At 37.7% G+C, this 24,357-nt stretch overlaps 1 protein-coding gene across 2 annotated transcripts in view; it reads left to right on the top strand.

The window, feature by feature from the left end:
* Nrp1 (neuropilin 1) overlaps positions 1-24,357 on the top strand; it is a 141,534-nt gene that overhangs the window by 86,263 nt on the left and 30,914 nt on the right. For both annotated transcript variants that reach the window (XM_027928649.2, XM_027928652.2), the window contains exons 7-9: positions 12,962-13,117; positions 16,525-16,669; positions 23,240-23,571. In XM_027928649.2, coding sequence (XP_027784450.2) covers positions 12,962-13,117; positions 16,525-16,669; positions 23,240-23,571 — 633 coding nt within the window. The remainder of the gene's footprint in view (positions 1-12,961; positions 13,118-16,524; positions 16,670-23,239; positions 23,572-24,357) is intronic.

The following is a 24,357-nucleotide window of genomic DNA, read 5'->3' on the forward strand; positions in this document are numbered from 1 at the left end:
GCATGACTTACTGAAAACGAATAATCAACAAGTCATTTGTCTGTGCTAAAGCAGACAGATGGTATGTACAAATGCACGTTTATCTTGAGTCATTAAGGAATCATCCCAACAATGCAGACAAAACTTTTATGGGTAGAGTAGAACAATAGCTTTTAAAAAAATTATTTTTTAGTTCTAGTTGGATACAAGGCCTTTATTTTATTTATTTATTTTTGTGTGGTGCTGGGAATCAAACCCAGGGCCTCAAATGTAGTAGGTGAGTATTCTACCACTGAGCCACAATCCCAGCCCCATAGAACAATAGCTTTTGAAAAGAAATGTACCTTACCTATGCATACTATTTAATATTTTCTTGGTCTTTTAGGTTGGAAAAATCTCTTTAAATTGCCAAGACACAAAAAGATGTCTGTATGATCATAATTGCACCTTAGAAAGGAGTCAACCTGCTTTGCCAAACCTCAGAGCCATCTGTGCCTCTGCCAGGGGTCTTGCTTGTGGGCTGCTTCTCAGGAGATGAAGAAATATTAAGATATTTTAGGGCCTGAAATCTGCACTTATGTCTTAGCCACACAAAGTTATAATTCCAACTCTTTATAAAGATTACATGTGACTCAGGTGAAGCCGTGGTGACCTATAGTAATGCAATTAGATGATGCTAATGCTGTTTTTCTGGTGTTTTTTAAATATAGGAAGGGGGCCTGGCAATAGTGGTAGAACACTTGCCTAGCATGCACCAGGCCCTAGGTTCAATCCCCATCACTACCAAAAGCAAAGTTAAATACAGGAAGGGTATGGAAGAAGCTTAAGATCCCAGATACATAAACATCTTGTACGTAAATATCCTGTGGACGTCATGCTTGCCATTAGTTTAGCTTTAAAATAGGAAGGTGGAGAAGAAGTTAGACTGAGGTCTTGAGACTATGACAGATAAAGTGAAAAATTATTTAATATATGCTGCCCTGTGGGGTAACTTCCAAGAAATGAGACATTTACCGAGTTAATGAGAGGTCATTTGAAAAATAAATAAAAAGGAATACTTGACACAGGGTGGACTTGACCAATGAAACTCAATGAGACTCCAGTTTTAAGTAGTGGCCCTTTCAAAAGAACTGGAAACTTTATGACTAGTTATAATATTTGCAGTAAGAAATACCAGGATAAGAATAATCACATTTTTGGTTTAAGAGTGCAAGTTAGTTGCCCAAACACTTTAATGTTGACTTTAATGACAGGCATTTGGCTTTTGTTTGGAAGAAAGGAGTTTTAGATCTTGCCAGCAGTGCTGGACTTAACACAGCATTGAATTTAAATTCAACAAACATTTATGGAGCATCTGCTAAGGATTAAGGATATGTGGGGATAGGTGAATTTAAAGTGCAGAAAACTCTGTCCCTTCTTCAAAGGAATAATAATTCAGGTATTTCAGACAAAGCTTTCTCTGTGTGTATGCATGTGTGCAAACACACACACACACACACACACACACACACATGCACATTCAACTCCAATTACCCAAATGACTGGGGAGGAAAAAAAAATATTAAGTCACATTCTCATGGTTAATGTGTGTATATATGCGTCATTGTGATCTTTATAACAACCCTAACAAATAACCTGAATGGGCTAGGCATTGGTTTTCTGTTGGAGAGAGGAAGAATCTAAAGCTTAAATTGGCTAATTAACTTGCTTAACACTATCCAGGTCACTCTTTAATGTCAAAGCTACAGAGCTACTTCTGGGGCCTGTACTTTTCAGCCACCACATGCTGCCTCTGTCACCCGTATTGTCTCCCTGTTGTACCAGAAAGCACCGAGTAGTTTTAACACAATCCATTCCCTTTATGTAGGGATTTATTTTTTATTTGACTTCTCCCCTCTTGACTAGAGGACAAGAAACTTGTAACCTTCTCTTCCTTTCACCCAAACACCTAGCACTTATTTTGTTATAAATGAATAATTGCCAGTCACTATCTTCCCTCCACAATGGGATGGGTATTCAAAACACAAACACCTATCATTATAAACATGTGTTCCCAACTCACGCACCTCTTCTTGGATGTTTCAGGAGCCAACGGTGTGATTTTGATGGCAATGAGAATCCCTGAAGAAAACATCACACAGTTTTTATGCTATTTCATTGGACTCCTTTATTTTATTTATTTTTTTATTTTTTACTTTTGTATTATATTTTTTGAGGTAGGCATGAACACAGGGTAGGACTGTGGAGTGTCATGAAGCTCAAGTGAGTAATCTCTCTGACTCATGCAGATTGACGTTAGTCTCATTCTCAGGAATGCCTGAATTCCCAGAGGCAGTAAAAGCACACATTTCAGGAGAATTATCTCAGCAGTGCAGTGTATGATCGTGAGTTTAATTACAATGCAGATTTCATTGTCTGTCACTAGCCTAACACTTCATGATCTAGACTCCTGGATTGCATGAAGGCCCAAACAGAGGGAATGTGTGTGTGTGTGTGTGTGTGTGTGTGTGTGTGTGCATATGGTGGTGGGGAGGGGAGGGAAGGTCACTTATCCTTGTTCCCTAAAAGAATTTTGCCAAGACATATGAGATAGAAGTGAAATATTCATCATATCAAGTATTTTCAAATGTAGGCAATTGGGTGGGATTTTTTTCCCATTCCTTCTGCCTTTAGCTCATAAACCCTGGCTACTTCCTCAGCCAAAGTCTTACCCCATCCTATGAGGTCCAATCCATCTCGTTCAAATGAACTTTTTTCCATAAAGCCCTTTCTATCCCCTTTCCACAAGTAACTCTCCCTTCTCCTGAATCCTACAACACCTCATTGCTCACCAGCACTTTTTACTTTCAGTCTGATAATACCATTATTGCTTTATAGGCCTATGTGTTCCCAAGGCCTGGCATTCATAAATGTGGATTGAATTTAATAGATTAAATGCTTTTATCTGGACACTTGATATCTTTCCGTTTAATTTTACACTTTGATTTGAGCCCATATGATGTGAAGCACTATGAGGGGGCTTTAGGACACAGTTGTGCAAACATGCACCTGACTACCTAGTTTATTAGTTGTCAAAATCTGAGCAAGGGTCATGCTTCCTCTGGGTCTCGTCATCTACAAAACTTGCCTTGTGTGACCGATATGAGAATTGAAGGAGATGACGTATAGAAATTTAGCACTTAGTATAACACCTGGCACAGAGTAGTAGTCCCAAAGATGTTTTTAATAATAATGACAGCAACAATAATAATGATCACTATTTTAGCTATAATACTGTCCTACTGAAAAGATGTGTAGACACAATGAATTCTACTGTAGAGATATAAAGTAGTTGTCACTCAGGCCAGTCTTTCTCTATTCCTCCATTTCTGTACACTTTCTTTTGGGGCAGGAACAGATATCAGGAGCTAGATACCTGTGTATACAATCTGCTTGGCCTTCCAGAATATCTAGAGCTGCCTCTTTATGGTCAACTACTACACCAATAGCTTTTGACTCATAACCTTGCTCATGCCTTCCTTCCAACGTAGTTCCTAACTTGTAGGTCTTCTGCTAGGAGAAAACTTTCCTAGTTTTCATGGGAGTTGCATATATACAAAAATAATGTGGAACTGAGAATTAGGGCATTATAGGATTTATCAGCCATGACTTCCATGCAGTAGGTGCTCACTGTCTCTTTACCATGTAAATACAGCCAGTAAGAGCACTTGCTATGACTCCCCTATGAGGCACTTGACTAGGAAATTTGCATGCCCCTTCTGTAGATTTGAGGCTGGTTACGATTGTTTTCAATCTAAAACGTACTTGCTGCTAAAAAATTTCAGCCAGATGTGATGGTGCATGCCTGTAATTCCAGTAGCTCAGAAAGCTGAGGCAGGAGGATAGCAAGTTCAAAGCCAGCCTCAGCAAATTAGTGAGACCCTAAGCAACTTAGTGTGACCATGTCACAGAGTAAAAATAAATAAATAAATAAATATTTTAAAGAGCTAGGGATGTGGTTAAGCACCTCTGAGTTCAATCCCTAGTACCAAAAAAGAAACAATTTAGTTTGATGATTGTTAAAATTTAGATGTATATTTTAAGCTAATGTATAAAAATGTAAGAATTGTATGTAACAGAGGAGTGATGTTTTGACACATATGTATATTGTGTAATATTTAGTTCAGGACTAAGTAACTTGTCTATTTCCTCAAAAGAAAATATCATTTGGGGAGTGAAAACATTCAAAATCCTTTCTTTTGGTTTTTTGAAGTATCACTACATTATCCCTGCATATAATCATCCTACTGTGTAATAGCACACCAGAACTTTTTACTTCTACATAACTATGCAGTTAGGCCATTTTTATTATGAAGCTTTTAAGTTAAATTATTAGCTAATTTCTTAGGGATTACATTTGATCTGTTCTGAGTCCTTGTCCTCATTCCACATCAAAGGATTAGACTCAGGTTTGAAATTAAATGTAACTTATAAATAATCATTCAAAAAAAATGTTCATTAAAAGTATTAAGTCTCTGAAATTTTTACTGTCCAGCCAGAGCTCTTTGAGAGTCTTAGTTGGAAGAGGGGACCATTTAAATGTCATCTTCTTGAACAAGCTGTTAAAGGTTTCTGAGGTACCATCTGCAAGTTAACAGTGCCATTGAAACGAATTACTTCATTTTAAAGGAGAAAAGATGTGCAGAGTGGGTGTGAACTTGTTTAAAACAATCTTTTCTTCAGCATTGAGACTTAATCAGTCTTTCTTTTCAACTCTACACAGGAGTTTCAAGTTACCTTAAATGCTGATTACTTGTGTCCCAGAGTCTATAAAAGCTATTTCATTTTCTCCTCCTTTGTTATCAGAATGTATTGTGTCCTGGTGTCCAGAGTTAACAGGTTTATCAAGAAAGAAAAAAATTTAAAATGGAATATTAGTCTAGCTTTTCTGAGTACAATTATATCTGTATTGAAAAAAAAAATGGAAGAAAAAACCTTAGGTTTTTGCAGAGAATATCTGAAGATTCCCTTTCCATATTTATCTTAAATATATTTACAAAATAAGCATTTTATGCTGGGTTGTCATGGTATATGCTTTGCTCTAAAAGGTCATTTGAAGCCTTAATTCTGCATCCATCAAACTGAGGAAATATAGACCAGTGGTAGAGTCTCCACCCCAGAAGAACATTCTCCTCCACATTTGATCTCGAGCATTTCCATATTTGAGTGATTTGTATAGCTGGATTCTGGAAACATCTCCCTCCGGCTGAGATGCTAGAATATTAACCTGCTTCGTGGAGTCCCTCTTGTTTCCTTACAATTTTAACAACGACGGCAGATTTCAGTATTCAAACAAACCAGATGGAACTCCAGTTCAAAGAACATGTCAGAATTAAATATTTCTTTTTTAATTAGTTGCTTCTGATTTATGCAAAAGAAATTAACATGAAAATAGTAGAATGTGCCATGAATCCAGATGCCACTGGGAGCCCACAGGAGCATTATCTCCTTTTATCTGACAAAACAAGCAAAGGTCGTCCCTTGTTAGGGGACTTCATTTTTCTTGCCTCTTTTCTTATTGTTCTTTTTCTGTTAGGGCAGTGGCAATCAGAGAAGCCAGCCTTTCCCGCGCCTCTGGGCCATAACAGCCTTATCTAATGTTATTCTAACTGGTGGGTTCAAGTCTTCTGGTAGGAAAATTCATCTATCCTTTCACTTAAAATTGTTTTACTATCAGCAAAGGGTTTTCTAGCAAACAGTAGTCTGTTTCCACCTGGGGAAAAATACTTTATTTTAATTTAACTGTGGAAAAAGGATTAATTCAAACAATTAAGATGAGAAAAGAAAATGGATGAGATTTTTCCCAGTGTTGCACTTTTCTCATACTTGGGTATTTTCATTCTTTACTAGAATTTTTAAATGTTTCTTCATAGCTTTTTGCTAAAAATGATCCATAACCATCATCTTTTTTCAACCATATAATCATTTGCAAAGTTGTACTTTCCAATAGCTGGTATACATTTCAAACTGATAAACAAAGTAGTCACAAATGATTTCATACTTCCTACAATTGTGAAAAACATTTAATTTCCAAAAAGAAGAGCTATTGGATTTCATGATCATTGACTAAGAAATTCTAAATTGCTTTTCTAGTAATTATGGTTTTAAAATATGGACTGGGGGACACATGGGTGCAGTGGCTCATTGCACCAGGCCACTGGGTTGACCTGGGATATAAGTCCCAGCTCAGTCACTGATAAGTTATGTGACTCTGGACAAGGTTCACATATCACTTTATTCCTCAGTTTATGTGTCCATAAAACCTGTCTTGTATGATTGATATGAGAATTGAAAGGGAGAATGCTTATAAATTTAGCCTTTAACAAAATGCATAATATAAAGGTTGCCCTGTGCATTTTCTATTAATAAGAGTAATCTTAGTTATCAGCATTTTTCGATGTAGTACAATAATGACAAACTACATAAAGAGAAAGAAAATTATGTTACTAACTCTGTAGTGATTATATTCTGATTCGTAACTGTTTAAGTCCAAGATCCCAAATTTTAGAAACACAAACATCAGGTTCTATGAATTCAGCCCACATAGACTAGAATAGCACCGATGCTTACATGCTCAGACTCTGTCAGAAAACATGTGTTTTATCTAAGGAAATGAGACAATTGCTAAAAAATATTTTCTTTAGCTTGTAGTGTCAAGTGATGAATTAAACAGCTCTTTGAGTCATCAAAGATGCTCTAAAGAAAATTCAACATGCCCCCCCCCCAAAAAAAATATTTTCCTGTTTTTAATCAGAGCTCAGTTCTTTGTCCTTTATTTTTTCAGGCTCTTGTATTGACCTGCCTAGGGAGTGTTAAAAGCGGGTAAATGCTCCCTTGCCAATGCAACCTCAATGGGCAGTATTTTATTGAGCAAGACAGATTTTCATTTTCGAAATGAGGCTTCCCACATTATGACATTACCAATAGCTGGTTATGTATTATTATAGGAAGCAATGATATTCATTTCATGGCTCAAAGGCTGCATGCTGCTGTTTAACCAGCAGTTTGCGAAGATTTGTTGCATGATTTACTACACAATGCTAAAACCTGCTGCTTTGTCCCCAAGTGATTCTCAGTAAAATGTGTGCTCCTCCTCATTTCTCTTTATCTGGGGAATGTGTTTCCTGCCTCTACTTGGACAATGCCACAGCCATAAAGTGCATTTGGACTGTTCCTGTAGAAATCTTAGAACAAAGAGCAAGTCAGGGGCATGGTCAAGACCCAGAGGCATGAAAGGTCCTTAGTGCACAGGACCTGCTATAGCACCACCCCCTGCCCCTGAAAGTAGACAAGGATAACTGTCTTCTACAAGGGTCCTTCTTCCCACCTACATGAAGAGCTTGGGATGTCCTCTTCTGTGTCTTTAGCAGTGCCCTTTCTTTGTGTGTGGAACACAGTGAAAATGAGATGTGGGTGGACAGTCTACATCAGCTTAGGATTTTATATTGACATTGGAAACAAGGTGTCACATGGGTCATTTCTGCTGATGGTGCTGTTTAAGCTAACTCAGAAAGCTGCTACTGGAACTCCAAAGAAGTTTGATCAACTTCTCAAGATAATCTACATGCCATCAGATAAGTACCAGATGTTTATGTGAGTCACACACACAGAGGGGAAACGTTCAACGATTTGAGAGAATGCACTTGATGTTTGGTTCCACGTGTCCCCACTCCTGTCTTCACACCCCCTCACCACCACCCTTCATGTTAAACAGAAGTTATTGAACTCAGATATGAAATCACAGCCATCTTCTAATTAAAAGTAAAACAGCTGGGAAATAATGATATTCTTTCAAAATCAGAAAATGGTGAGTGGAGAAGAGCTGATTGGGTTTAGAGAAAGCAGGTTACTTAATTATGGTTATTGTATGTCTGGATTTTTATGGAAAGAAAGGAAGTATTGTTTAGTACCATGAACGCTGCAAAACACAGAGTGGTGTCATTACGTAGAGCACTCTGGGGTCATATCTTTGTGTTTCCAGCTGCTTGTCTTAAGTCGCCAGTCACGTCTACCAGAATGTGAGGTTGGTGAGAACTCATCATAATTCAAAGAGCTAAACCACCAAGAGGATGGTCAGTGGTTGCTTTTGAATGGTTTTCAGGACTGCTGATCATTTTGACTTCAAGACAACCACAGCATATGCTCTTTCAAGATCAATACTTTTTTTGACATGTCTACTAGTCAGGGAAGCATGGTAGGTTGCTTAGTGTGCAGTATTTCATTTATTCATTTCCCCCTGCTTCCCTCTGCACTTCTCTTTTCCTCTAGAAGATTCTTTCTCTTTGTGTCCACTTGCAAACTCCTACTGTGCATCCTCTAGTACACCTCTTAGACATGAAAGTCCGCTCTGTAATGTCTCCAATTCCCTCTACCTCCAGTTCTCTGATGAATTGTTTAGTTCTTCTTCTGGGCCACTTTATGTGCACCATCCCATACTATAATCATGGGTTTTCTTCTCATACTATTACTCTTCTTTATATCCTAACAGTCCAATACAGAACTGAGCAGAGAAGCAGTAATAAGTGTCCACTGAGTGAAAGTCAATCTAGTTGAGCAAAATTCAGTACCTTAATAGACTAAGTAGACCATATTATGTCAGTTGTAGAGTGGAATACCATGACACCATTTAAAATAATAATGCAGAAAAATGTTGTTGGCATAGAAATTTATGCATGAAACTAAACAAAAGGGCAAGTTATCAAGCATAGAAGTCATTTGGCCTCATTTTTATAATCACAACATATACAAGTATTCACATATATTTTACATATGTACCCATGTATGTAATTCGTAATTCAAAGAGCTCAACCACCAAGAGGATGGCCAGTGGTTGATTTGGGATGTTTGTCATGACCAATGATCATTTTGACTTCAAGAAGACCAGGGTAACATGCTCAGGTTGGAAGGTAGGTACTTGGGATCTGCAAATTAAAATGACAAAAGATAGATTAACCAGAGATAAAACATAAAAATTCTATTAATATTTTAATTTTATGTCAGCAGGGCTTGGTAGAAAAGAACAAAACATCCCCCAAAATGGTTATATTTGGGTGCATATACAACATTTTAATAAAGGGGGATAAACTATAGAGAAATGACTTGACAAAAGATGGGGGATTGGGGCTTCCAGGTCTGCTAAACTGTGGGAAAGTGACTAGTGTATATATGAAGGGGACTAATGGAAAATGAAAGTTATTTTAGTAAGGTTTGTTCTTGCAAACTCTTCTCAGTTTTCTCAGTCTGCAGTGATAAGGGTCATGTTCCTCCTCCTGGTATGGGAGAGAGGGGAAATTCATGCCATCTTCACAAGGGGAAATGAATGCCCTGCTTTTAGGCAGAGAAAGGGCAGGGTAGAAAACTTTTCTTGTATCTGTTCATTCTCAATTGCCTTCAGTTCAAAATAATCTTTACACCAAAGTGGCAGATTTTGGGGTGGCCTACTCTGAAACCCTTCTGATATAAATCTTCAGGCCTTAAGTCCTTCTGGGTCCCCTGACAGACAGCAGCAGTGTAAGCAGTGATGCTAATAAGGCCGGACAGGCTCTGTCCCCTCCCAAACTAGCTCAGGCACTTCAGAGTGGATGTGGGATGCCATTCCAGAGAATTCCCTAAAGGCACTGGGAAAGAAAGGAGTTGGATTCTCAAGTGAGAATCCACAGTGCCGGGAGACTGGATCTTTTTAGAGTTTTGGGTACCATCCGATTTTAATTGCATTGGTTTTGGTCCCAGCCCTAATCATTTTATGAGGTTGTCATCCATCTTTCCTAAACCCAGTGGCAGTAATGTTAGGAAGAAAAATGAAATGAAATTTCAAGTGTCCCAGTGTGGCAAATAAGAGAATCTGCAGAGTTTTAAAGCACAGCAGGAAACTTCATGCAATTACAAGGAGATGTTACTAATGCATTTCATTGCTGTTGAGAAAAGAAAATATCTTCTCTTTTTTCAAATGATTCATGCACATGTTTGGGGGAGGCTTTGTAGCTGGAATACTGGGCATTTTCCTGAATTGAATACTAGTTAATTCCTGTCCATTGCTCCTTACTCTAAACTTGACTCTTTCTTAGGCTTAGGATTCTTCTATTTGACCACCAAATAGCTTCTTTCTTACCCACCAGCTAAATCACACATAATAATAATAATAATAATAATAATAATAATAATAATAAAAGTAAGAAAAAGACAACCAGGTAATGAAGTTCTAGAGTTATTTCAAATCAACTCAAGCTGAGTTATGCACTCCTGGGAATTTAATCTTTTCCAAACTGAAGAGCCATCTGTAAGTTTGACAGGAAGGGTTTATTTAAATAGCTCTGCTTCATGCTCCTTTGAACTTCAAGATTTTAAGGACCCTTCAGCTTGAAAGTGGATGTGGCATTGGGCATGACTCAATGGACAGTCAGTAACGCACTAAGTGTTCTGAGAGCATTTGAAAACAGTTGAAATTGTTCAGCCCAGCCATGTCTAGAGTGTCCTTTACTTTCAGATTGCGGCATTATGAAATCAGTTTTTGCAGCAACTTGAGATCACCTATTTCTGGAATATAGTGAAATTAAAGTGGTCAGATAATATTCAGAGCACTAGTTAAATATGAATATGAAGGAATGAATCAGTTATTAGTATAATTAATGTTTCAAATATTGCAAGGGCATAATTAAAATGTTTTTAAATCTGAAATTCAAATTTAACTCTTATATCTCTGTTTCCTAAGTGTGACAATCATTGATCATCTCTTAGTTTTGAAATTTGTACAAAATGGTGATGGGAAATTTTAAACATCCAATCAAGTTACCAAGGTTTACTCCTGAAAAAAAAATGCAAATTTCAAATTTCAGTAAGCAAGTATGTACACTTGATAAAATTGTGTTGAGTAAATATTTATTTGTTAAATTAAAATTCAAACCATCTACCATTATCATCTTAAAATATCAGTTTCTAGTGAAATTGTGATTCATTTTCTCTTAAACCTGGTAAAACCATGTAAAGCATAGAATTCACATCTCTAAAATCAAGGAAATGAAATAAAAAAATTGTTTTGCACTGGATGTCATCCCCCTTCTTCCAAAGGAAATCTACTATTGTATAATTGTGTAGCTTAAAATTTGCTTCTATGTGCTGTTTTTCCTGAATGTAACTCATGGTTCACTTTGGAAATGAATTGGCAACTCCTTGATTTAACTATTCCAAGGGCCTTCAGGAAAAAAGCAATTCATGAAAGACAATAGTCATTCTTCACAAGGCAGGCTGTGCATGATATGGAAATTCTTTAGGTGTTCATTGCCTGTAGGCACTGGAGGGTTAATTGAAATATTGTTTTCTGGAAATTGGGTTGTCAAGTAGCAAGGAGAAAGCAAGATTCAGAAACTAGGGCTGAGTTTGGGGGTTTTGTTTAGTTTTACTTTGTTTTTGTTGCCTTTTTTAAGGACGATGGCATTCTATTGCCTTTTAATGATAAATGTAAATGTGCTCTTGAAATATTTTATCAATGCTATTCAGTTGTACTGTGTAATTACTTTCTATACCCTTTAAAAAATATTTGCTGTAGAGTTGTATTTGATTTCTTTAAACACAGTTTGTTCCTTTCTGTAAAATCCTATCCATATAATAGATGAAGGGAAACAATTTTTGTAGGAACAATCACTGTGTTAATAAAAAGACATGAAAATATTTATAATGTATAGAAACTTGTAGTGACTTTAATTTTAAGATTTTATTTATGGGCTGGGGATGTGACTCAGTTGTATCATACTTGCCTAGCGTGCGTGAAGTCCTGCATTCAATCCCCAGCACCACACAAATAAAAAAAGAGATTATATTTAGCTATTAATGATGGACATAAGGAAATGTAGAGAAAGAAAAACTATTTGACTTTACCGGAAATATGTTAGGCATACAAAAAAAAATGAATTATATGAAGTCAGACTTGAAAAGAATCTTCCATTTGTGTTAGTCAGCTTTCTGTTATTATAACAAATAAAGAGATAACTTATAAAGATAAAAGATTTATTTTGGCTCACAGTTTTAGAAGTTTAATGATTGACTGGCCAGCTGGTTTGGGGCCTGTGGAAAGGTAGCACATCATGGTAGGAGTATGTGGCAGAGCAAAACTTGTCACTCCATCTAAATGGCTCACCCTGCAGGGTTCTGAAGTAAGTCAGTGAGAGATGAAGGTGAGGCTGTTGTGTTGAGTGAGGAGCTTCTCCATTGGAAACTTACTGGTAGATGCTCACAAGCCCTGGCAGTTGTTGGACAGAGACATTATTTCTTCTCAGATGATGCCTTGGGGTCTGCCTGCTTCTCAAGCTGAGCTGAATGGAACAAGACCACAGGAAGATATGGGGAAGGAAGGAATCTAAAGATGAAACAAAAGTTCTTACTTTGCCTTTTTCCTCTCCACCCCATTCCAGATTCTAAGTCTGTGGCCTGTTTCTCAAACCAAAACATTCCTAGTGGTGCTTTCAGATCAGTATTGTTTCAGTCTTCATTTTATTGGAAGGAGGTAGGATGCTACAAAAGATTGAGAAATTTGATCCTATTAAATGTGAATTCTAGTACAGGCCTCTCCAGTGGTAAATGTGGGTGTTTATCTTGTTGTCTTGATTTACTATTTGTAAAATGCCAATATTAATGTGCTATTTGGAAAGTATGTTTCATGTCAAAAACATATAATGACACAATATTAATCCCAGTTTTCTCCTTTGCCCCGAGCTATCTTGGTTGCAGAAGTAAGACAAGTTTCTTCTTCTTTTTAACAATAGAAAACAGCCTAGGCAACTGCTGTCTTTGCCTTTCTGTAGAAGGAACAGAATGGGAACTTGGGGCCAGATGGAATAAGGCCCCGTTGGTTCCTGGTGGATCAAAACAACGTGCAACACCAGCAAAAGATGCTCCAGGTGATGGTGGTGCAGGCACGGCCCACTGACCACAGTTTGCAATTTTCTCGTAGGTAGACTTGGGCCTCCTGCGCTTTGTCACTGCTGTCGGCACACAAGGTGCCATTTCAAAAGAAACCAAGAAGAAATATTACGTCAAAACCTACAGAATAGACATTAGCTCCAACGGGGAAGACTGGATCACCATAAAAGAAGGAAATAAACCTGTTGTAAGTTTGGCTGCCCCCTCCCCCCCGCCCCAGCAATTCAGTCTCTTAAATGGATGATCAATTTTTACTTGTTTGTTTGGGAGCTTTCTGTCTGGCCTGGTTTATTTTTGAATTGATTTAAAATGAAAAGTGCAATTAGAGGTTTAAATCTGACCAAGGGGTCTCATGTTCCCAGATCCAGAAGCCAAGAGGAAATTATACAGATGTTTCCAAGAAAAGTCAATACCAGGCAAATTAAGTGACAGTCTCAAGAATCACTTTAACCCTCCCCCGGGAACACAGACAATGCATAGGATAAACACTGTCCTCTTAGAATCTTAAGAGTTTTGTCACTCTTCTTTCTTCCCTCTCTTTCATAGGTTAGGTTCATTCTTTCTCTCTGTAACAGGCACTTTTTAGAAACCACCTTTTCATCTACATTAGTGGTTTACAAACTAATTTACAAGTGCATCTGGCTGCATCTTGTAAGAAGGGGTAGAACTAAAGGCATTCGTTGTGTTCCCTCAGATCACACAAATGACATGCTGCCCTCTTCATGCTTTTAACTGAGGAGGTAGCTCAGACCACCCTGTGTCCCCCAGCTCTTAGCACTCAGTCGTTTGCACACATGGTCTGTTTTTCTCAGTCTATCTGTTTATTTGAAGTTACACTTCCTCTGATTTACTAATCAAAAGATTTTTGAGAATTCATATTCACTGTTTCTCCCAAATTAAAATCTTCCCCTGGAGGCTGAATAAAATACAAAAACAAAGACCAAAAAAATTTATATTAGGGATAGCAGCAAAGATTCAGGTAACTTGAGATTATGGGCTTGGAAAGAGGCCAGTGAATATGTCCTTGTCTCACTTTTGAGCATTCTTGGCCTGGAGTTTCTCCTTTTGGATCTGGAACTGAGAAAAGCCTCTGGAGGTTGAAGTGAACGAAGAACCATTAATTCCCTTGATTAGCAGCAAAATCCCCCACTCTTGGTTGGGCAGGCAAGATGGAAGCAGATATCAGTGGACAACTGCTCTGTGGGAGGAAGCCTCTGTGGACAGACAAGGTCAAGGCCTGTCTAGCACTAGAGGTCGTGGAACCTGTTCTCCATCTGGGGAAGAAAACCCCTCACCATCAACACATATGGAGATGTCAATTATGTCCCTAAGTTTGAACTCGTTATTTTAGAGTAGATTTTTGAAGAATGTGCGTTAGTTAAAAATAAACAAAACTCCAATAATGCCAAGTATGCATTTACAAACAAAAGGAACCCAGAGAGAGGGGTTAAAAAAAACCTTACACACACACACACACACATATATATATATATATATATTAAAAAGGGCTATTTCTCCCAGTTGTCCTCTTCAGCCACTGTCCACTGGTTGATTTTTTGTGGTTCAGAGGGGGTTGTCAGAGAGCCCACCCAGACTCACAGGGGATGTCTCAAAGTTCACAGGGCTCACACTAGGGACACCCTGGCACACAGCAGGGCTTCTAGGGTTGAAGGCAGAAAGAAATAAGGAAGGATTCAACAGAGATGTAGACTTGCCACCTGGATGAGCAGTTTAATTGAATCTAAATGAAACAAAAACATCCAGTTGGAGTCAAATTATTGCTACCTTTCCTTTTTTTTCTGTATTTTGGGGCTTTTCAGCCAAAGGCCTCTACAACTTTTCCTATTTTCTCAGGGAGCATTGGATGGACCTCATCAAGATCAGCCTTCACCCAGTAACAAGTCCAATAGGCCCCTCTCAGCTGGACAGAATGTGTGTGCTTATGGGGTTTGCCACAAGCCACGTGAAACTCCCTCAGTGTGAGCAAAATGTGAACCTCCTAGATGAGCACTTAGCACTCCCAAACAACTTCTGGTCTCTTTGGCAAGGGGGCTCGTGGACCTTGTAAGGAGAACTACGACTTTTGGGGCTCTTCCCCTTCCAGCAGCTACCCTTTATTTCCTGCCACACAAAAATTCTCCCACACATATTGTTTCCAGAGGGGGAAGCTGCAGTAGGACAGGAATCTAAAGGCCATCACAGGCTAGGATAAATTCTTATGTTAAATTGTCTCTTGAGAGGCTCATGCAGATAACCAGCTCTGTGATGCATTTGACTGCCTTCAGTCAAATGCTACTTCAACTAAAATGAAGCAAAAACGCCAGCCCAGCTTATGCAAGCCCTTTCTCCTGGGGAGAAGAGCAAACTTTGGGAAACACAGTTCTTCTCCATGTACTTATCTGGGAGGCTGGAGAGAATCTGCACACCCCTGGTGGGCCCATGCTCTTAATGATGCCACCTAAGAGGTTGTACAGAGAAGCACCGTGCTACCTACACAAAGCACAGGACTGTCCTTGACCCAGAATTGACATTGAAATCTCAGGAATGGAGACTTTCACTTATATCCAAGACCATTCTAGTGCCAGAATGTTCCACGAGGCAAACAGTCTCATTCCTCAGAGATCTTTTGGGGAATGCTGCCACTGCCTCATGGCCAGAATGGCCCAATGGATACTTGTGGGAAATTGGTTCTTGCCTGGCACTCTTTACATGTGCAATCCCGTGTCTCATCTTTCTTAGACTAAAATGACTTTTTTTTTTTCTTTTTGGTACCAGGGATTGAACCCACAGGCATTTAACCACTGAGCCACATCCCCAGCCCTTTTTATATTTTTATTTGAGACAGGGTCTTATGAAGGTGCTTAGAGCTTTGCTAAGTTGCTGAGGCTGGCTTTGAACTTGAGATCCTCCTGCAGCAGCCTTCTGAGTCATGAGGACTAGAGGCATGAATCACTGTGCCCAGCTAAAATGACTCCTTTTTAAAACTAGAAGCAGAAACCCTGAAAAGGCTGACTTAGTTAAAAAGCATGTGTAACTCCGTTTTGACTTTGGCCACTAAAACCTAATTTTACCAAGGTTCCAAAAGACTTAAAGTCATTAATTCATGTCTGGGGTGAAATCTCTTATAAAGGGACAGAGTCAAAAAGGAAGATAGTACCTGACTTACTATGGTAGTGTGAGAACATAACCTACAACCTCAAAAAGCCATACAGCTCACTGAATTCAAAAAGCATTCTTTCTGGGGGTCCCTGGGAAAGGAAATGTCTGCAGTATTCTGCAGTCCTCTGAGAAAGTTAATAACTTCCCACTTTTTAAGATAAAAGCATGTGCCTTTTAATAAATGTCATCCTTTCTGAGAGGCTGTAGCCTCTCAGAAAATTGAATAGATAATTAGGACAACATTCTATATTTGACACGGTTCTTTCTGATTACCATCATTTGGAAAAATAACATGACAAGTTATTAACGCCACTTCAACTTGATAGACAATGCTGAAATTGTAAATAATTTTTACAAGCATTTGTGAAAATACATTTTTATTTGTTTTGAATACAAAATTTCTGTGATTAAAGGACCCTTTCTTCTCCCTTGAAGATCTTTCAGGGAAACACCAATCCCACCGACGTTGCTCTTGGAATTCTTCCCAAACCACTGATCACACGATTTGTTCGAATCAAACCCATGACTTGGGAAACTGGCATATCTATGAGATTTGAAGTATATGGCTGCAAGATAACAGGTAAGCTCCAGCTTGAAGATTGCCTGGTTTTGATTGGTGCAAACCTTCACAGGCAAGGAAAATAACTTGGTATTAATGTGATCACTTTTACTTAGTAGTTAAGAGTATACACTTTGGATCCTTACTACCCACTATTCTGCTTCTTTGTACAATATCCTTACATTTCAAAGCCTAAGTTATCTCACTTGGAAAATAGTTGTAGAACTTAAACACCATGCAGGTGACTTGTGATAATGGATATGAAGCATTTAAGCCCAGTCTGGCAGGTGGCAGAAATTTTTTCCTGGTACCTTTTCCACTAGGCTGTATGCTCCATGAAGACAAGCTTCATGCCTTCCATCTCTGCTTCCTAGGTGTGCACTTCACTGATGGGTACTTGGTAGATTTATAGCAAATAACTGTTCCATGAAATGTTCTCCACTGACTTTCTCTTTTTAATTTTGAAACCCAGTGATGATGGCCTAGGAACTTAACCAATACTGATAAGCCTCAGTTAAGGAATTTAACTGATGAGAATTTCTCCTTGTAATCACTAACTATCCAGACTCTCCTATTTTTTGTTGAATGAATACATTAAAATACTTAGATTGGAAATCAACTCATAAATGTTTGGGTTTTTATTTCAATTTGTTTCTTCAAACATCAATAGGACTTTAAAAGTCCCTGTTAAATGTGGAATACATAGGTGGATTATTCCCATTTGAGAGATGAAAAAGGTGAAATACAAGAGATCAAGTAATGGAAGAAGTAGGTCAGGTCAGGACAGAGTGGTGTGACTGGAATTCTTACTGTGTTTTCATGGTCATCAGTGCTGCAAGGGCTTGTCCATTGATCTCATTGTACAATTATTCTGTATTCAGATGTAGATAACAGTAATGTTGGAATTCCTTGCTGCTTAAGTAAATACATTGCAAAACTTTCATTTAAAAAGCAATGGCAATCCAAAAACCAATACAAATGTAATCTTTATAGTAAGCTTCAAAGTTTAAAAACAGATCAGTAGACGATCCACTCAAAGGTAATTAAAATTGAATTAACTTCCAAACTTCTGTGAACCATCTTTCAATATTCTACCAGTGTACTTATTTAGGATATTTAACTTTTTATTTCACTTTTATATTTATTCTCTTAATATGATTCTTTTTAGAGAAAAAAATACTGACTTTTGAAGAGGAAAAAAAAAAAGGAACCCCAGAATTTTCCATGAAAGTGCAAGCAATTTGAAGATGAGCTAATGAGGGGAAAATACATTGTTCACAGTGGAGTACATTTCGGAAAATAAAAACCACATCTGACTCCATACCAAATTTTTATTTATTTCCATCTCAGAGGCAGACTTGTTTATTGTCTTAGGATCTAAGAATTAGAAAGTACAAGGACTTGGAGGCAGGAATTGGGTGGAGAGAGGTTTGGAAAAGAAGAAGAAAAAAAGAACACTGAAAATTAGACATAACCTTGGCTTTACTTTTGATCAGCAGTTGAATGTCAGAAAGTTCTACATCATTTCAGAGCATTACAAATTTGAGAGACTACCCATAAATTTGTAGGATTAGGGCCAATTGAGGTCTACATAGAAATTTCTGGCCCATTTCTCCAACCTTATCTCATATCATTATATTCAATAAATGAAGTAAATTTCATAAAGACTCCAGATATGTTGGGCTGAACTCTGAATTTCCAACCTTTTAAAGGTTTATGTCACATTCTTTTACTTATATAAAATATTTATTTGAACCCAAGTTGTCCTTTTTAATTTTCATAAAGACATTCCCAAGAGGAAATTCTAGGAATGTGAGCAAAGAAGGCAAATAATTTATTGGATTTTAAAACTGGCTAAATGACTTAGTTATTTAAAAATAGATGTCTAAAATAGCATATTCTAATATTTTTAAACATAGTCTATTTTATAATTATGGTAAATAGCTAATTTTGTTTTTCAAATAAAGTACTGCCTGTAGGCTCATAGTGCTATCTTTTAAACATGACCCCTCGTGTAATGTAAATACTTTCTCTCTAGTAAGATAGCTAGAATCTCAAAGTAACTGATCTGGGATGATTTTTTGAGAGGCCAGAATATAGTGATGGCCACATGAATAGAGGGTATATAATCATATCCAGGCTTGACTCAGGACTGTCCACTTAGCGAATGTCTGACCATGGGAAAGACATCTTGTTTCTCTGATGTCCATTTCCTGATCTATAAGATTAACCTTAATGTAGCTGTAAGGAGAATTAAATGAAAGCATATTTGCAATATACCTGGCTTTGAGTGAGTGCTCACTAAATGGTACCCAGTAATTTAAAGTAGGATGTGGTATTCCATAAAGTGAAGCCAGAATAAGCCCTCGCATGGAGACCTTCTAATAAGGCAGTATCAGGTAACTCTCTTGGTTATGAGAACAGAAAATTTTCTTCTTTTGAGGTCATGGTCCCCTTAGCATGGAGATTAATGAACGAGTAGAACTGAAGTATCCCTGTTGGACTAGAAAATTCATGAAAGCAAGGCCTCGGTTACCTTATTTTCCATTGTGTCCTTTGTACCTGTAACACAAGTATACAGTAACACAATAAGCACTCTACGGTTATTTTTGAATGAATATGCAGTTCTATCCATGCCTTCTAACAAGGAAGTGACCTCAAATTTTTTTACCCTGTCCTATTGAGTAGGCAGATCCTAACAGACTAGATATGAAAAACAAAAATCTACAAAATTAAAAATTACTCTGTGAACACATCACAATGACCATCTTAGATGCCGCAGCTAAGTCACTGAGGAAAGAGTAGCTTATTCTCATTTAGGGCCTCCCATCAAAAGCACCTATTACTTTCTCAGTCTTTGAAAACTGGTTAAATGGATATTTGATTTATCAAGATGTCTCAGTTTTTCCATTAAAGCTAAGTACAGAGATGTTACTGTAAAATATATATATATATATTTTACAGATATATATATATATATATATATATATATATTTTACAGATATATATATATATATATATATATATATATATATTTTACAGATATATATATATATATATATATATATATATATATATATATATATATATCTCACTGGAAATATCCACCTCAGTCCCCTACTATAAAATTTTTTTCTCCCTCTCATCCAGGATTGAATGTTCATTTTCCCAACAGGTTGCTGGGTAAAATGCAGAATGTTCAGTGCAGATAAATAATGAATATTTTTTATATAAGTATATCCTCAATATTGCATGGGATATATTTTTTAAAGTATTCATTACTTTTATGAAATTCTTATTTAGCTGTGCATCCAATTTTTTCTTTTTTCATTTGTTTGTTTGTTTGCTAAAACTGGCAACTATTTCCAAATGGTTTGTAAAGTTAAGCTAAACTACATCTGAACCAGCCTACCTATAGAAGAATGCAGTTTGAAACTAGCATCTCAGTCAATTGAATTAATTGCTAATATAATTTTTCTCCTAATTATTAAAAGTAAGTAACATAGTTATTGGTCAAAGGCAGATTAAGGTGGCCCTTCATGGTTGTTTTGGATGAGGTGGACATAAGGAATGAATAGCAGGTCAACTTTGCACTAGGAATATTATGTTAGCTGAATGGTGGCTCAGTAGCCCACGGTTTGTGGAGATATAAACTGTGCCTCAGCCAGCTCAGCATTAGAAAAAGGGCATTGATCTGGTGAAGGTTCTGCTGTCCTTACAATACTCAAGTTAATTATGTTTTTCTACAAATGGTAACATCTGGTCCCCATTACCAACTGAACATTGACTTTTATAATAGCTGGTTTTGAATCAGGCAGGTGTGACCACAGTGGCCAAAAAATGTGACTTCTATTTTTAACACTATATTTTCATAGTCCCTCAGTAACATACCTTTTGTAAATCTTTTTTTAATCCCCACTGAGTTTTTTCTTGGTTTCCAGATCCCAGCCTGGAGCAAATACTGTGACTGAATTACAGGAAAGGGTATTTGCGAAAATGACAGCTGTCTTTTATTGTATTAATAAGTTGATTCATTCAACAAATATTTGCTGAGGACAACATCGTATAAAACAGTCAAAGAATGAAAGAAAAAATAAACGATTTGGTTCATGCCCTCAACAAAATTAAAATCTGAGGAGGCAAAAAGCAGCAATTTAAAGAACTGAATATGATTGTCAACATATGAGAAATGCTGATGAAGTATTGTGAAGAATCCCAGAGAAGGAAAACCATGTCTAGCTGCAGAGATTCAAAATGTTGAAGAAATGATTTGGCATTTGAAAATGAGTCATTATTTTTATGCAGATCAGATAGTGGAAATGGCAAAATAATGGGGGAATTCTTAGTGGAGAGAATGAATGAGAGAAAGCTTTCCCTAAGGACAGGAAGTACTTCATCTCAACTGGCTCATGTAAAAGGGGTAGATGAGGAGAGGCCTTGTATGAATGTGAGGTAGAAGGTCTGGCATGCCTGGTTGAAAACTACATGCATAATTCCTAGACTAGCAGGCACTGAAGAATTGACATGATCTGAACTGTCCAACTCATGTGGAAAGTATCTGAGTAATTAATTCTTAAGGGTCAACTGATAACATGAGTGTAGTTTAATTGCATTAGAAGCGTGCCTCTTGCTCAGGAAGGTTTTATTTTTAGGCTATATTTTTTACTGTTAGCATGGGGAATTGAGTTGTTTCAATGAAAAGTAGATTATCATCCCTAGGCAGGTTCTTGATTGAGATGTATGATTTTAAAAAGAGAATAATTGAAGCATTGGACACTTTGTTATTAGGCCACCAATCAATTAATCAATAATTGATGCTCTATGCTCAAAAGCTACTTGAGTTGGTGTAGAAGATATGAAAAGGTCTATGATGTTGTTTATTGCCTTTGAGGATCTTAAAATATTGCTGTAGATAAAATCGTAAACCAATACAGTTCAGTGCTAGGCTCTAGGCTACTTTCCATACCTGCCACCATATTTCTGGGGAGGGATGTCTCAAAATGAAGATGAGAGTAGCTTGAGAAATTTCCATGGTAAATCTAAGCTGGATTTTAAAGTCTGGGCAGAATATTCCTGTCAACATGAGGAGAGAGGGGTGGCAGGAACACACTGAGCAAAGGCAGTGATGGGGTTATATCTATAGTACATGAAAACAGAACTAACTGGAATACGCTGTTAGTACTTAGATAAAAATAGACAAGTGAGGTAAAACCACAATGAAGGTCTTGAAACCCAGATAGAAATTTTTGATATTTTCCTAGAAATAATGGAAAGCCATGGTATATATTTTAAAGATCTCTCTTTTTTATTATATGGTAAAGTATATGATGTACAGTTTACCACTTTAACCAATTTTAAATGTACAACTTATTTGTAGTAAGTACAATTGCATTGTTGTACAACTACACTACCCATTTTCAGAACTTTTTAATCATCCTAAATTAAAACTCTACCCATTAAACACTGATTCCCATTTTCTCTCCCTACCCCAATGGTCATTCTACTTGCTGTCTCTATGAATATGACTATTGTAGGAAACTCACATTAGTTGGGATTATGCAGAACTTGTCCTTTTATGTCTGGCTTATTCTTTTTGGTAGCGGGAGATTTTTGAGCATGAGAATGACATGGCAAAATCAACATTTCATGAAAATTTCTGTACAGCCGTTAGTGTACTCTAGATGGAGAACTAGAGTGTAGGAGGCCAACCACCATATTATTTAGCCCCTTAGCTATGGCTTCTCAGATCACGATGATGCCCAAAGAAACAGAAACTGCAAGAGGCAACCTCAAGCTTTTTCTTTTTCTTTTTTTAATGAAATCATGACAGTATTTGATAGCAAAACAGAAGTACAAAATAAGAAAAGAGAAGATGACCAGGCAGAAACTAGGTAATTGGTGATGCCACCAATTAAAATTCAGGGTTCAGTAAAGGGATGCAGTGTCAGTGGAAAAGACTAGTTTAGTCTGCACATGGCATATTTGAGATGACAAAAAGATATTCAGGTGGAAAGTTCCTAACACAATTAAAAAGAAGGATGAGGAGGGGGAAGATGATTACTGTCCTTCAACACTCAACCCAAATGCCACCTCCCAGAACTCCCCTCTTCTCTCCAAGCTCAATCAAGCTCTGTGTCTTCACCTCCTTATCATCTTCTTTTTATCTTTGTTTGAGCAACTTTCTCAATATGGGTTTTGCTTCTTTATATATCTCCAACTGATGGTTAATTCTGAATTTCTTTTGGGCAGCACCTATCCTTGATCTGGGAGTAACTTCTGAATACTAATGGGACTGAACCCTCCAGAGTTTGACATTAAATGCAGCAGAACTAAAAATAATCAGGGAGAGGAAGTGTGTGTCTTGCTAAAAATTTTCCTTACTGGGATACGAATGAAGAAAGAGGAAATTCTATAAAAGTAGGAGAAAGATTTAAGGGAGGGAAGGCTCTGGTGTAATGTAAAATAATCCAAAGACCGAAAACATATGAATGGGTAGAAGACACTGTCTTTATTCAAATGGTTGCATTTTCTTTCTAGAAACTATTTTCCCATAAAATAATTTTACATTATCTGTTTCGTTCCACCTCCTAGATTATCCTTGCTCTGGAATGCTGGGCATGGTGTCTGGACTCATCTCAGACTCCCAGATTGCAGCATCCAACCAAGGGGAGAGAAACTGGATGCCCGAAAACATCCGTCTGGTCACCAGTCGCTCTGGCTGGGCACTGCCGCCTGCACCCCACCCCTACGTCAATGAGTGGCTCCAGGTGGACCTGGGGGAGGAGAAGATTGTGAGGGGCATCATCATTCAGGGTGGGAAGCACCGAGAGAACAAGGTGTTCATGAGGAAGTTCAAGATAGGGTACAGCAACAATGGCTCCGACTGGAAGATGATCATGGACGAGAGCAAGCGCAAGCCCAAGGTGAGGTCCACTAAGAGGTCCCCGTCGAAGTTCTTCCTCAATCCCCTGATGTAAGTCAAGGACTTCCAGCATTTTCTTGAGGAAGGGCTCATTCTTATTTTGTCAGTGGGACCCCAATTCTAGGGAAAACAAGAGTACAGGAAGGAAAGTGATGCCTGAGGTCAACATGGAAAAGCATCGCCCTTTCCCTCTTTAGAGGGAAAAGTCTCAGCTCAACATTCAGATGGGAGGTGGATAAGAGTGAGGTTTGGAGCTGGGGCTGACTGCAGACTCGACTTTGTCTATTTGGTGTCTTTTCCTCTTCTCTCATCCACCACTGGATTAAGTGTTCAATTTTTAAATTATTTATGTGTTTTTGCAGTGCTGGGGATCTAACTCAGGGCATTGGGCCTACTAGGCAAGCATTCTACCACCAAGCTGCATGCCCAGTCCCTGTTTTAAATTTTTAGTTGTGATAAAATACACGTAATTTAAAATTTATCATCTTAATCTTTTTAAGTGTACACTTCAATAATGTCAAATAAACTCATATTGTTGTGTAGTTAGTCCCTAGAACTTTCTCATCTTGCAAAACTGAAATTCTGTACCCACTAAATAACAACTCTCTGTTTCCCCCTCTCCTCCTTCTGTGGCAAGCACCATCCTATTTTCTGTCTCTATGAATTTGACTACTCTAGGAGGCTAGAGTATCATACAATACTAGAGTAATACAGTATTTGTCCCTTTGTGACTAGCTTATTTCACTTAGCATTCTGTCCCCAGGCTTCTACCAATGCTGCAGCATGT

Source organism: Marmota flaviventris, chromosome 12, assembly GCF_047511675.1.
Source record: "Marmota flaviventris isolate mMarFla1 chromosome 12, mMarFla1.hap1, whole genome shotgun sequence".
Taxonomy (NCBI): Eukaryota; Metazoa; Chordata; class Mammalia; order Rodentia; family Sciuridae; genus Marmota; species Marmota flaviventris.